Here is a 12042-nt window from a genome sequence, read left to right on the forward strand (position 1 = left end):
ACGCCAGTATTCGCTAAGATGATTTGCTTTGTGGCAAAGTTGAGTCAATCAGGAGAGAGAACTCCACAAAGAGGCGTTCTTCCGTGCGCATTCTTCCGTGTGCATTCTTCCATGCGCATTCACGGGCGAGCAGCAGGATTTTGACTGACAATGGCAGAACAGGCAAAGCTATCGATTCAAGCACTCCCGGGTCGCAGCCAAACATGGGAAGCGAAAGAAAACCTCAGGAAAAAGAGACCGGAGTCATGCTTATATCAGTGTGGCTTCAAATCGGTAGAAAGATATGTGGTGATGGGAGGAGGAGGGAGTGGAGTGCTGACTGCAAAAACATAGAAAGTTAGTCACAACGACGACATTGCATCACATTGGTTTTTAAAAGCAAATCAGTCATCCAAAGTGTCTTACAATACAGTGAGTTCATACATCTTGTCCGTTTCACATTTTGCACTAATTAATGTTATGGTGATGAGCATAGAAAATGTCTCCCAGGAGAGTGCGCTTGTTATAAATCATTTGTGGTTCGGGTGTAAGTGCGCATGCGTGCAACCATACCCATTTGTCTACTGTTCTGTGATAGACAGTTTATAAATGACAGCGATGGTTTGTGTTTAATGGTCACAGTGGTTGAATCTCTAAGCCTGAATATCTTCCTATCCATCTTCATGCAGGTGACCGTGAAGAAGTGATTGAGTCAGATATACTTAACCGATAATGGAGAGAGAGACATAATGAGTATAGGAAGGGCATCAAGGGATAGTTCTGGAAAAAGGATTAACCCTCTCACACACGTTCCCCCTCTTCTCCTTTTGGTTACAATTCACCATTGAAATTGTTTTAGGCCCTGCAAAGACCTGGCTGTTAGTACAACTAAAGACTTCAAAAATGTACATAGTTATGTTGGCTATGTTGGCAAGAAGGACCTCCTATTAGATAAGCCGCCTAAGCATCCCACGCCTGCCGCCCTAACTACGTCGTCATAAAAAAATATTTATTGAATATTTTTAAAGTTAAAATTGCTAAAATTCTTTAACTGTTCTTGTTTCAGTTGTTATTTTGACAATGTTGAGTAGCACTTTTCCTTTAAATATTTGTACAGTTCAAATTGATAATTCTTTGGTCTGACGGCAAACCCCACCACCTTAACTAACACATTTTCTGCGGGAAACCCTGCCAACATTTATTTGGTTATTTCGAAGTTAATGATAATGTGTGGTTTGACCATTAGAGATATCTCCAGGGAAAATAGCTGTGTGTTGGCCATCCAAATTGGCCATCCATCAAATTGACATCAGTGTGTTAGACGTTGGTTATTTTGGTGCCATCCGTACCAGCAGTGAATTGTTGTCTGTTGTTTTTTGTAGATAAATTGAATCTTATTGAAAAATGTTCTGCGGTTACATTTTCTGTTCAATCCATCTTCCAAGTTTTAACGGTTTGATTAATGAATCAAGCTGATGATATTGATAAGCTCAAGTGTTCAAATTCCTAAATGTTATGGTGGTGGTGGTGTTGCCAACAAAGCTAGAAGATGAATGAACAACAGCTCATCACGACACTACACGAGACAAGGGGGTACGACTGATAAAGACAGAAAGGCCTGGTTACCCCTTGGCATTAACCTACATCCTGGGTGATCCGGTCACAGGTGGACAGCTCACGGTACAATCGGTTCACACCTGGCATAACAATGCATCTCGAATGATCACTTGTGATCGGATTTCACTTCCCTGTTCTACATGCAAATACACATACATAAAAACTTGTTCTTTTAAACCAGTGGGAGGCAGCCATGCAAACCAAATCTCCCCGTGTGTTTGACGCACAAAATATATCTTAATTGGCTTAACAACATTTTCTGAGGTTGTGGACCAAGCCAGCTTACACGATTTGAGGATTTTATATACTTCAATATGGTGAAATTTGCGCGCAAATGTGTAAGTACTTCTGCTTACGCAGAATACATCCGTTTAGTAGTCGGCCTTCTGTGTGACACCGGACACATTTTCATGCACACTGCTAAAAATGAATGAATGAATGTGGCCATACGAGGCCCAGACCTCCTCTGAATGTGGTCTGAGCCGTCGGATCTTATTGCATCTTCAATGTGTCATGGAGTGCATGCAGTCACACCGGTACACGAGCTGTCCCACTTGTGATCAAATCACCCAAGAGGTATGCAAATGGCAGGTGTGGACAGGGCCAAAGAGATAAGACGGAGGAAAGAAAGCGATGACAGGGGAGAGAAAGAGTTGAGACAGAGGAGAGAAAGAGATGAAACAGAGGAGAGAATATGATGAGACCGGAGAGAACGAGAGAACAAGAGAGAAGGATAGTGAGAGCCTGAACAGAGAAACTTATCCCTCACCTCCAGACGGGGCATCTTGCCGGGCTTGTCTGCGTATCTCCAGTTGATCTTAGCAGTCTGTCCGTCCCGCGGTGGCAGGGCGTCCGCGATGATGATCTTGTCCTGGGGAGGGATCATGCCACAGTCCCTGGCCACAGAGATGGCCGTCAGCATGTTGTCTCCTGCCGGGACACGCAGAACCACGTCATGGGGGAACAGCTCTACTTCTTTGGAACGACAACACCTTTTGGATCTCATTGACAACATTAAAAAGAAAAAGAACTACAAATGTTAAAGGTTGCTAAAGTCCATTATCTGTCATCCATCTGGGCAAAAAGGTCCAATACCCACAGTGACTTTGAAGAATAATCTGAATTATTACAATAATTTCAAGGAAACTACCTTTATTTAATTAATATGTTTCTCAACACAGAGTAGCATGAAAAGCAAAGGTAGGATTTTATGCTGGAGTGACTCAGCCCAGACCCAAATGGAGATCCACATGGGCACACTCCAGCATAATGACCTTGGCAGCCTGTACCTAACTCATACCCAGCCAGGGCGTATCAGTATCAGCCTGGGAGACTCCTCGGCCCCCCCAGGATGGATGGATGGTGGATCAGTACCAGACTCAGGGAAAACGACACTGGCCTCCATTATCCCAGAGCACTCAGTCACACAAAACCTGTGTGTGTGTGTGTGTGTGTGTGTGTGTGTGTGTGTGTGTGTGTGTGTGTGTGTGTGTGTGTGTGTGTGTGTGTCTAGACCATGCATGCTGGCTGTAAATTTCAACAAAGCAATCAAGCTCATTCACATGGCTTCACATCCACGAACGACAAGCTAGCTTAGCTGTAAGTGTGAGTGCGAATACGCATGTGTGCATGGACTTACCCGTTACCATGATGGTGCGGATGTTGGCTCTGTGGAGATCCTGCAGCACCGCTGGGGTCTCTGCCTTCAGTTTGTTCTGCATGATGATCAGACCCAGGAACTCCATGTTGGCCTCAACGTGGTCGCTGCAGCAAACACGCATACACATCACTTCGGCTGTGTTCCAATAGTCTCTCTATAGCGATTTCACTTGCCCTTTCAACCTAAATCTCCAGATTTCCACATGGATCACGATTGTAACTACTGTCGCAGTACATGGTAAGCTAGACATGCAGGCAGAGATGCAGTGAAATCCTTACTCTTTCCAGGCCTTAAAAAACACATCCCACACACAGGCTGCATTTACAGTTGTATCTTCCTATATTGTATTGACGACTAAATGGATGTAAAGAGAATTGCGTTATACAGGTGAAGTGCGGGTGAATTACCGGTTGACGTTCTGCACTCGGTGCCAAGTGAGCTTGGACTCCAGGCGGCGGTGGGCCAGGGCGATGACCCGGAAACCCTTCTTGGTGTATTCCTCCAGAACCTCTGCAAAGTCCTCCGGAACTGGGAGGTGGAGAGACATGGAAACAGCCAGCGGGAAAGAGAAAGAGACGGCGATGAAAAGAGAGAGCCGGATCAAAATAGGTTGAGAGAGAGAGAGGAAGAAGAGATATATTGTTAGAATAGGGTAAGCACATTGATCATGGCATCAAATAAACATAGCTTTACATTTCTTTAAGACATCAGTACATTCATTCATAAATACTGGTATCCAAACTCTTCAGGTGTAATCCTCAATTACAGTAGCAATATCATTACTAATTGCTTTACTAGGAGTAGTAATACACATAAGCCTTTACCACATCACGGTTTGTTTTGTTAGCATCAGGACAGACGGCAGATCACAGAGAACCATGGAAGTGGAGGCTGATCCTGAACCCTCCTAACGGAGAGCCTTACCGGACTCCTTCTTGCACAGGCTGGCCACCACCTCTGGCGCCCCCTTCAGGTAGGCGTCCATACGTTTCTCCCCCAGACGCCGCGCCACCACACTCATCCTCTGCAGCGCTGACGAGAAGGGGAACTGCCGCACGATACCGATCTCATAGACCGACTGGGGAGTGGAGCCGTTCAGAAAGAATATTGAATTTAATAAAAGATAAATCCCTAAAATACACTTGAACTTATACATCTGTAAAAGGTGGATCACAATATATTATATTGGCACATTAAAAAATTAAAATAATACTTGATTGGATGCTTTATATTTGTGTATTCGAGATTGGAATACTACTTACTAAACTATGTCAATATATTACCATTTACTAATTCTGCCTAACCAATCTTTTTGTTGTTTTTATGGTTAGGCAGTCTCACAAAAACGTTCCTTTTGTTATGTTATGGACATGCTTCCCATTTTCAAATGCCAACTCTACTTTCACCCCAACACCGATGACTAACCCTTTCTTACTCATTACACAAATGTTCTCCACTATTTCGCTATGTTCGATATCACCCATGGCCACATTGAAACTCCTAACAGACCACAGAGCGGTTATGCGTAGCTGTTGAGTGTCGCTGTGGTTGGAGGAGCAGGAATAAGGAAGGGCAGAGCGGCCAGGCAGAAGTGGGTTACTCACAGACAGCTCCTGGAAGGACACACAGAGCAGAGCATGTGATGAGAGAGTGTCCGGACATGTTGTACAAACAAATAAAAACATCCTACTCCCTTCTTGTTGTTGTGGCGGGTAAAGGTGTCGACAAGGTCAAAGAGCTTGTGGAGCAATAACAAAGATGAAATTACAATTGAGTAATTTAGCAGCTGCTTTATCCAAATTGACTTACAGTGACTGTGCCTCTATGACAGGGGTTCAGATTTCTATCAGAATACATTAACAGTGTGTCGTATTTGGTGCCGAGCCCCGATAGGCTCTGGCCCTGATCGGCTAGGCTCTGGCCCTGATCGGCTAGGCTCTGGCCCTGATCGGCTAGGCTCTGGCCCCGATCGACTAGGCTCTGGCCCTGATCGGCTAGGCTCTGGCCCCGATCGACTTGGCTCTGGCCCCGATCGGCCCAGAGCTCAGGGGGGGCTTTGAGGACTGAGGCCACCCACCAGGTCCAGCTCTGGGGAGGCCGCGGGCTCCGAGGGCAGCAGCTCCTTGGGGGGGCGCACCACGGTGGGCATGATGCGCTCGTGGAGAGCCGTCTCCTCCTCTGTGGCCTCCTCCAGGGTCTGCACACAACCGCCAAGACATGAAGACGAGCACAGAGCAAAGCAACCCAGAGACGATTGAATGAAACTGCTGGAATGGAATACATGGTACCACTGAGAAAACCACCACCTTGTGGTATACTGATCGACTGGATTGAAGACACGGACATCCTGCAGTACTCGAGCAGTTTTCTATGGCATGGTGACCTTATCGTTTCCTGTCTTGAAAGATATCAACTCACACTTGCAAAAAAGTGCAAAATGACCTTCCTGAAGCAGGTCATTACACAACTATAAATAGACGTGCTACATTGCCACATCCCTATTCTATACAATTATGCTGCCTCAATGCGAATGGCTACAAAGCTGCTATGTCATGGATTTCACTCACAGTGGGGGAGTAGTAGTAGGCGTAAGCTTCCTTAAAATTGTGCGTTTTCAGTCTGTGAGCCAATATTGTCTGTGTAACTATTGGTGATGACACACAAAGCAGTATCCCAGAACAAGAAGTGGCGCACTCACCCAGCTGATGGCCTCCAGCATCTTCAGATCCAGGGGGTCGCCAGACAGCTGGCCCTCTATCTTGGTGAGGGAGTGGCAGGTAGCCATGCAGGCCACAAACTGGGACTTCACCAGGCTCTCCTTGTAGGCACTCTCCTCTGACAGCTGGAAGCTGGAGAGAGAGGACAAGACATGGGGTGAGGCCAAGGACAAATAGGACAGAGGAGAGTAAGCTCCATATGAATCAACCAACTCGATGACTTGGTTGATTCATAATAAGAAAACTAATTTGATAAAAGTTTATTTCGATTTTTGTAATTTATGTGATAACAAATACTGGATATTAATGTATGTGTTATGTCGACTCTACTTTCACCCCAACACCGATGACTAACCCTTTCTTACTCAACTACATTTTATTACACAAACGTTCTCCACTATTTCGCTATGTTCGATATCACCCATGGCCACATTGAAACTCCTAACAGACCACAGAGCGGTTATGCGTAGCTGTTGTGAATCAGCATTAAGTGAGTGTCGCTGTGGTTGGAGGAGCAGGAATGAGTATGTGTTATGTCAACATTGTCAATTCTAAATTTCCCCTTTCATGAAGCACTTTGAAACTATTGTGGAAAAATAGAGCTGCTTAATTTACCCACATTCTGAGAGAGACACACACACACACTTTCTGAGAGAGACATTCACACACATTCTGAGAGAGACACACTCACACACATTCTGAGAGAGCGAGAGAGAGACACACATTTTGAGAGAGACACACGCACACGCACACCCACCTGCCATTCTCCACTCTCTGGATCCCCCACATATCCAGTCCATCTTCTGTCAGGGTCCCAGTCTGGACAAACCAACGAAAAAATGTAATCAACAGGGGTCGTCTTTTTTCGTATATAAACTGTATGTACGTGGGTATGTAAATGTCTACGGTGCCCCACGGACACGCACCTTGTCGAAGCAGACCAGGTTGATCTGCCCACAGATGTTGATCCTCTGCGGGCTGATGCAGAAGATGCCGATTTGCTTGAGGCGGCGCTGGGCGTACACAATGCCGGCTGTCATGGCGGCGGGCAGAGCGGGGGGCACGGTGATGGTGATGATGTCCAGAGACTCCAGGATGATCTCCTTGACGGGCACCTAGAAAACACACAGACAGCGGGTTTTCAACCGAGGACTTACTCGTCTGACCACTTTGTACATTGTATTCAGACACTTCTATCCGAAGCGACTTAAAAGGTGACATATTATACCACCAGGTGAGAGTGTGATAAGCCGTTACAAGCCGTTTTTGAAAATCTGCCTCTTCTGACTTTACACGCGGGCGTGTCCAGATGTATGTCCTAGATGTATGACGGATAGATAGAGCAACGTTTGCTACGGTCCACTGGGTAGGCTGGTAGACTGATCTATCCAGCACACATCTAGGTGGACACGCCCACTTGTGATGTCAGAAGAGGCAGATTTTCCAAACGGCTTGTAACGGCTAATCACATGTCACCTTAAAGAGTGAATTCAGATATAGAAGAAGGTAGGTGCCGGTGGTAGGCATCTTACTCATGGTAAGTACAGGCACACTGTGGACATGGAGGATCAAACACTGAACATTTCCTAATTATTACACTGTCCTTCCCCCCCCACCACCACCGCTTTCTATAAGCAATAACTTCTATAGACATTGAAATCCATGGATTTTCAGAACCCCATCATTTAACCTGACCAAATGTGTGAAAGTTACAAGCTAGATTCACAGAGCATTGACAAATATTCTTAAAGACACACCCATACATGGGTGTGTTCCTGTGTTCAGTGACATTTGAAACAAACCCAGAGGCAATATAATTTAATGTCAATAAACCTGGAATTTTCCCAAAGCACACAGATTAGGCTCTACACTGACTAGCTAGTTGTTTTACTTCCCTACTTGTATGTATTTTTTGTAAAAAGGACCACGTACAGTTGAAAGCAAAAATGTTCTCATTTGATGCACCATACTAGATTAGATATTTAAGCTAATTCCCATTTATACTCCCTTGGCAGGTCAAAACAGAGAAAGCACGATAAAAAAACTGTACAGGGCAAAGCCCTGATACAGAGATATACAAAAGACCACACAAGACACGCAATATCACGCTACACATAGTAGCAGACCATAAAATCTGCATGTTGGCTAAAGGCAAGTCATAAAGATCATATGATAAAATTCACAGTCGGTGAGTACAGTGCTGAGCAGCAGTTAACAGACTCCTTCAGTTGGTTTTAAAAGAGCTGATAGAGCTGCTGCTCCTCACACACAGCTCCATCTGACAATACCACACATGCAAACTAAACACCAAATATCAAGAATACCGATGCATATCCAGACTGAAATGCAAATCCTTTACGACCTCAACCAGACACACCATCATATTTTCTTACAAGGGAAACATTGCTGTTACACCGAACAGGGAGTCACTCCCTGTTCCAGACAGAAAATACTAACAAAAATGTTCTCCATCTATTTGCTATGACAACCTTGAAGCACCATCGCATTTGCTTTCGTTTAAATAAAGTTGTGTGCAACAAAAAAAAAAAATCTAAATAGAAATTGAAAAGTCTCACTGCTGGTTGAACCGACACATTCAACACCGCTTTGACGATTAGGTTTGTAGTACATTCTTACCACAACGCAGCACTAGTGGGATCAACCCTCTCACCCGGGTAGTGTTGGGCGGGTTGAGCGGGTTAACCTGAACCCTAGTGTTGAGCTGCACCCCACTCGGCCTCGGCAGACTCACCTCTTTCATGACGCTCAGGACGATGGAGTAGATGAAGCCGATGGCGGCCACGCCCACCAGGCACAGGAGGAAGAGGTAGGCGTCGTGGTACAGCTTGAAGTCCGTGGGCTTGGGGTAGATGATGGAGCGCACCAGCTGGCCCTTGGCCGTGCTGAAGCCTGGGAGGACAGTGGAGGACAGCAGGGGCGTGCTTTAGGACCGGCCTCATTGTCCTCATGGTCTTCAGCGATACATGACGGGTGAACGGATGAATGTGGAGGATCGTACACACTGGAGGTGTGGAGTATGTTGTCATCTTTAGGAGGGGTATTGCATGTCTTAAAAGTATGCCATACATTTGTCTAATGGTGTACATAGTTGGGGGTATTAGTTGTTTGCTAAACATATAAGTAGCATAAAATACATAAAATACACGACTACATGTTTGTATAAAAGCGATAAACTTCAATGGGTTTAGTAGTGAAAGCACAAAATTTATTTCGATGTGTCAAATTTAATGGAATTCAATGCCAGGACGAACCCACACACACACACGCCGACCGACTGACCTGTGCGGACCACCACCGCCTTGACGAGCTCGCCGGTGTAGAAGCGGGTCTGGATGACGTGCGTGCCACAGAAGAGGGTGTGTCTCTTGTGCTCCTCCGTGCTGAAGGTACAGTCCTTCTCGGCATCCCGGTCGCCCTGCACCGGGTTGGGCAGGTTGATCTTCGTGACCGGGACACTCTCCCCTGTTCAGACGGGGAGGAGAGAAGAGAAGACAGGGCCTGGTTGTCAAGGTGCAAGGGGAGCTTGTGTTTGATGAACCCCACACACACACACACACACACACACACACACACACACACACACACACACACACACACACACACACACACACACACACACACACACACACACACACACACACACACACACACACACACACACACGAAACGCTTTTAATAACTTTAATAACTTTTAATGACATCATTAGCCATGAATCATCAGAAACCCTGACTCTAATCCTCCAATACCAATGAACTTGTCAAGAGTATCAGCATAGTTGACAAGTACATGCTCTTAACGGAAGATAACAAAGTCGATGATAAACCCCACAGTTACGTAGGCTAATCGGGCTTGACCTCTGACCTGTGAGCATGCTCTCGTTGACGATACAGGTTCCCGCGACCAGCACCGCATCACATGGCATGATGGTGCCGTTGCTAGGGATGACGATGACATCGCCGGGCACCACGTCGGTGGAGATGACCTCTTCGATCTCTGTGGAAGCGGAGGGGAAAGGGGAGGTGAGAGGAGAGAGGCGAGAGATTGAGAGGTGGGGGGGGGGAATCGACACACCATACATGTCGATTCGGAAAACAAGCCACGTTCCAAGTCTCTAAGGGAGGCATCGATGTGGCTAACAGCACCAAATAAAACCAAAAAAACAAAACTTGTCCCCGATTCTGGTATCGGATATTGTTTGTATCTGGATTCTGGAGCATTCTCTGATACCGACCGGTAATGTGAGGTATCACACTGATCTCTGATAACATTGACAGCCCCCCCGCAAAAAAAACGCCAGTGTCGATGCAGGTGGAGAATGGGAGGAAATACAAGGAAAGGGCAGAAGTGGTGCATGAGGTAGAAACGACCCTGGAGCCTTGTTCAGCAGATCCCATTGCCCACAACGCGCTAGGCAGGGCAGGGAGTGCTGAGACATCACAGCTGCTGACTACTGCAGCAGAGCGGTGCACACACCACTAGCTTATGGATACAACAAACATATCTTTGATACCGTACAGCTACAGATTTTTTTGCAGTTGGAGAAGTGCACACCAAAAAAACACACACACACACACACACACACACACACACACACACACACACACACACACACACACACACACACACACACACACACACACACACACACACACACACACACACACACACACACACACACACACACACACACACACGTAATCCAGTCTGGTTTACCAAAGAACCAGAAAATTGTCTCTTCTTAGGTGGTTTTTCTTCTCTGGTTTGAAAATAACTCAATGAAACTGCTGCAGAAGAGTCTAACAAGCTTAAACCTTGTGCGTGTGATGCAGCTTCAGGCCACACAAAATCCACAAAGAAAGAGCTGACAAACCGTTGTTGGCTCGGCAAATGGACATGCGGACAGTACTGTGCGCGGCCACCATGTCGCGTAGTGTGATGTATTGCTGAAAGAAGAAAAGCACAAGGAAAGGTTTTTCAGTATGAAGTTGAATTCATTCAGTTTCATTCTCCCTCAGATTCTCACCATCACCAGTTTTTGAGTGCAATGGGACTTATGGGTGCGGTTCTGCTTATGAAATGGCACACTAGGGCCTATGGGAAGTGCTATTTAACGTGCCCACAAAACACTGGGATAAGGCTGTAGTTACCAAGTTGATTTTCGGACTGTACCTTTTTAATGGTGTACAGAGAGGTAGCTATGGAAATGAAGGACATGAACACGATGGTGGCAGCGTAGTAGTAATACTCTTCGAAAGCCCACAGGATCACACTGAAGAGCTGGAAGATGTAGAACGGATTCAGGACCTGTATGAGGACAAAGAAAACGATTAGAGACCAGGCTTCTTGAAGAAGGAAATACTTTTTTTTTTTTTTACATGGATTTGCTGCTGTGCATAATTTACTGAAATATAAAAAAACACCAAATGTGTGAGGAGTCAGAGCAAGTAGAGGAAATGAGGCAGATTCAAGCGAGAGGAGATAACGTCCAAATATCAAAATAGGGGAAAGAACTGGAATGAAATGGCAAGGAGCAGGAAAATGTAATTTCTTAGTTTAATTGGTACCACATGTAGTGGCTACCAGAACAAACTCGCCCTTGATCAATTAATCCTGCAGTCCTTTGCACACGATAACATCTCAGGGGCAAGGACTCCCCAAAAGTACCACAACAACAAAAGGAGATCAGAAGGAAATCTCCAGTGTGTTGTTTATAAGATAAAACTTTGTTTTTATGACAGACCCTGACTGTTTTCCACAAAGTGAAAGAGTTCGCAGTGATACACAGAACAGTGGTTCCAAAAAATGTGGTACAGTAATTCACATACAGTATATGAATAAGCCCATATTTGGGAATTATTGTTCTAATGATCCAACTAGTGAAATGCCATTGATTTTTGTTCAGTTCAGTGTTTGTTTGTGACAGACACGAGTAAAGTGTATGCAAGCTGGAATCCACACAGCAGTGATCATTTGTTAATGTGTGATCTTTAGCTTCTTCAATCATCAATGAAATGCCAACACGACAGATCCCTGTTGGATGAGTGTCC

At 45.5% G+C, this 12042-nt stretch overlaps 1 protein-coding gene across 1 annotated transcript in view; it reads right to left on the reverse strand.

The window, feature by feature from the left end:
* The window catches only part of atp13a3 (ATPase 13A3), a 38299-nt gene that overhangs the window by 11337 nt on the left and 14920 nt on the right, over positions 1-12042 (reverse strand). Inside the window, exons 9-22 of the mRNA XM_084472923.1 lie at positions 11165-11299; positions 10866-10938; positions 9857-9988; positions 9274-9456; positions 8726-8883; positions 6900-7088; positions 6731-6792; positions 5955-6105; positions 5334-5453; positions 4627-4869; positions 4181-4334; positions 3664-3784; positions 3236-3360; positions 2366-2526 (exon numbers count right to left, since the gene is read on the reverse strand). Of these exons, the coding sequence (XP_084329049.1) occupies positions 2366-2526; positions 3236-3360; positions 3664-3784; positions 4181-4334; positions 4627-4869; positions 5334-5453; positions 5955-6105; positions 6731-6792; positions 6900-7088; positions 8726-8883; positions 9274-9456; positions 9857-9988; positions 10866-10938; positions 11165-11299 (2007 nt within the window). The remainder of the gene's footprint in view (positions 1-2365; positions 2527-3235; positions 3361-3663; positions 3785-4180; positions 4335-4626; positions 4870-5333; positions 5454-5954; positions 6106-6730; positions 6793-6899; positions 7089-8725; positions 8884-9273; positions 9457-9856; positions 9989-10865; positions 10939-11164; positions 11300-12042) is intronic.

The sequence above is a fragment of the Micromesistius poutassou genome (assembly GCF_964030765.1).
Source record: "Micromesistius poutassou genome assembly, chromosome: 9".
In the NCBI taxonomy this organism is placed as follows: domain Eukaryota; kingdom Metazoa; phylum Chordata; class Actinopteri; order Gadiformes; family Gadidae; genus Micromesistius; species Micromesistius poutassou.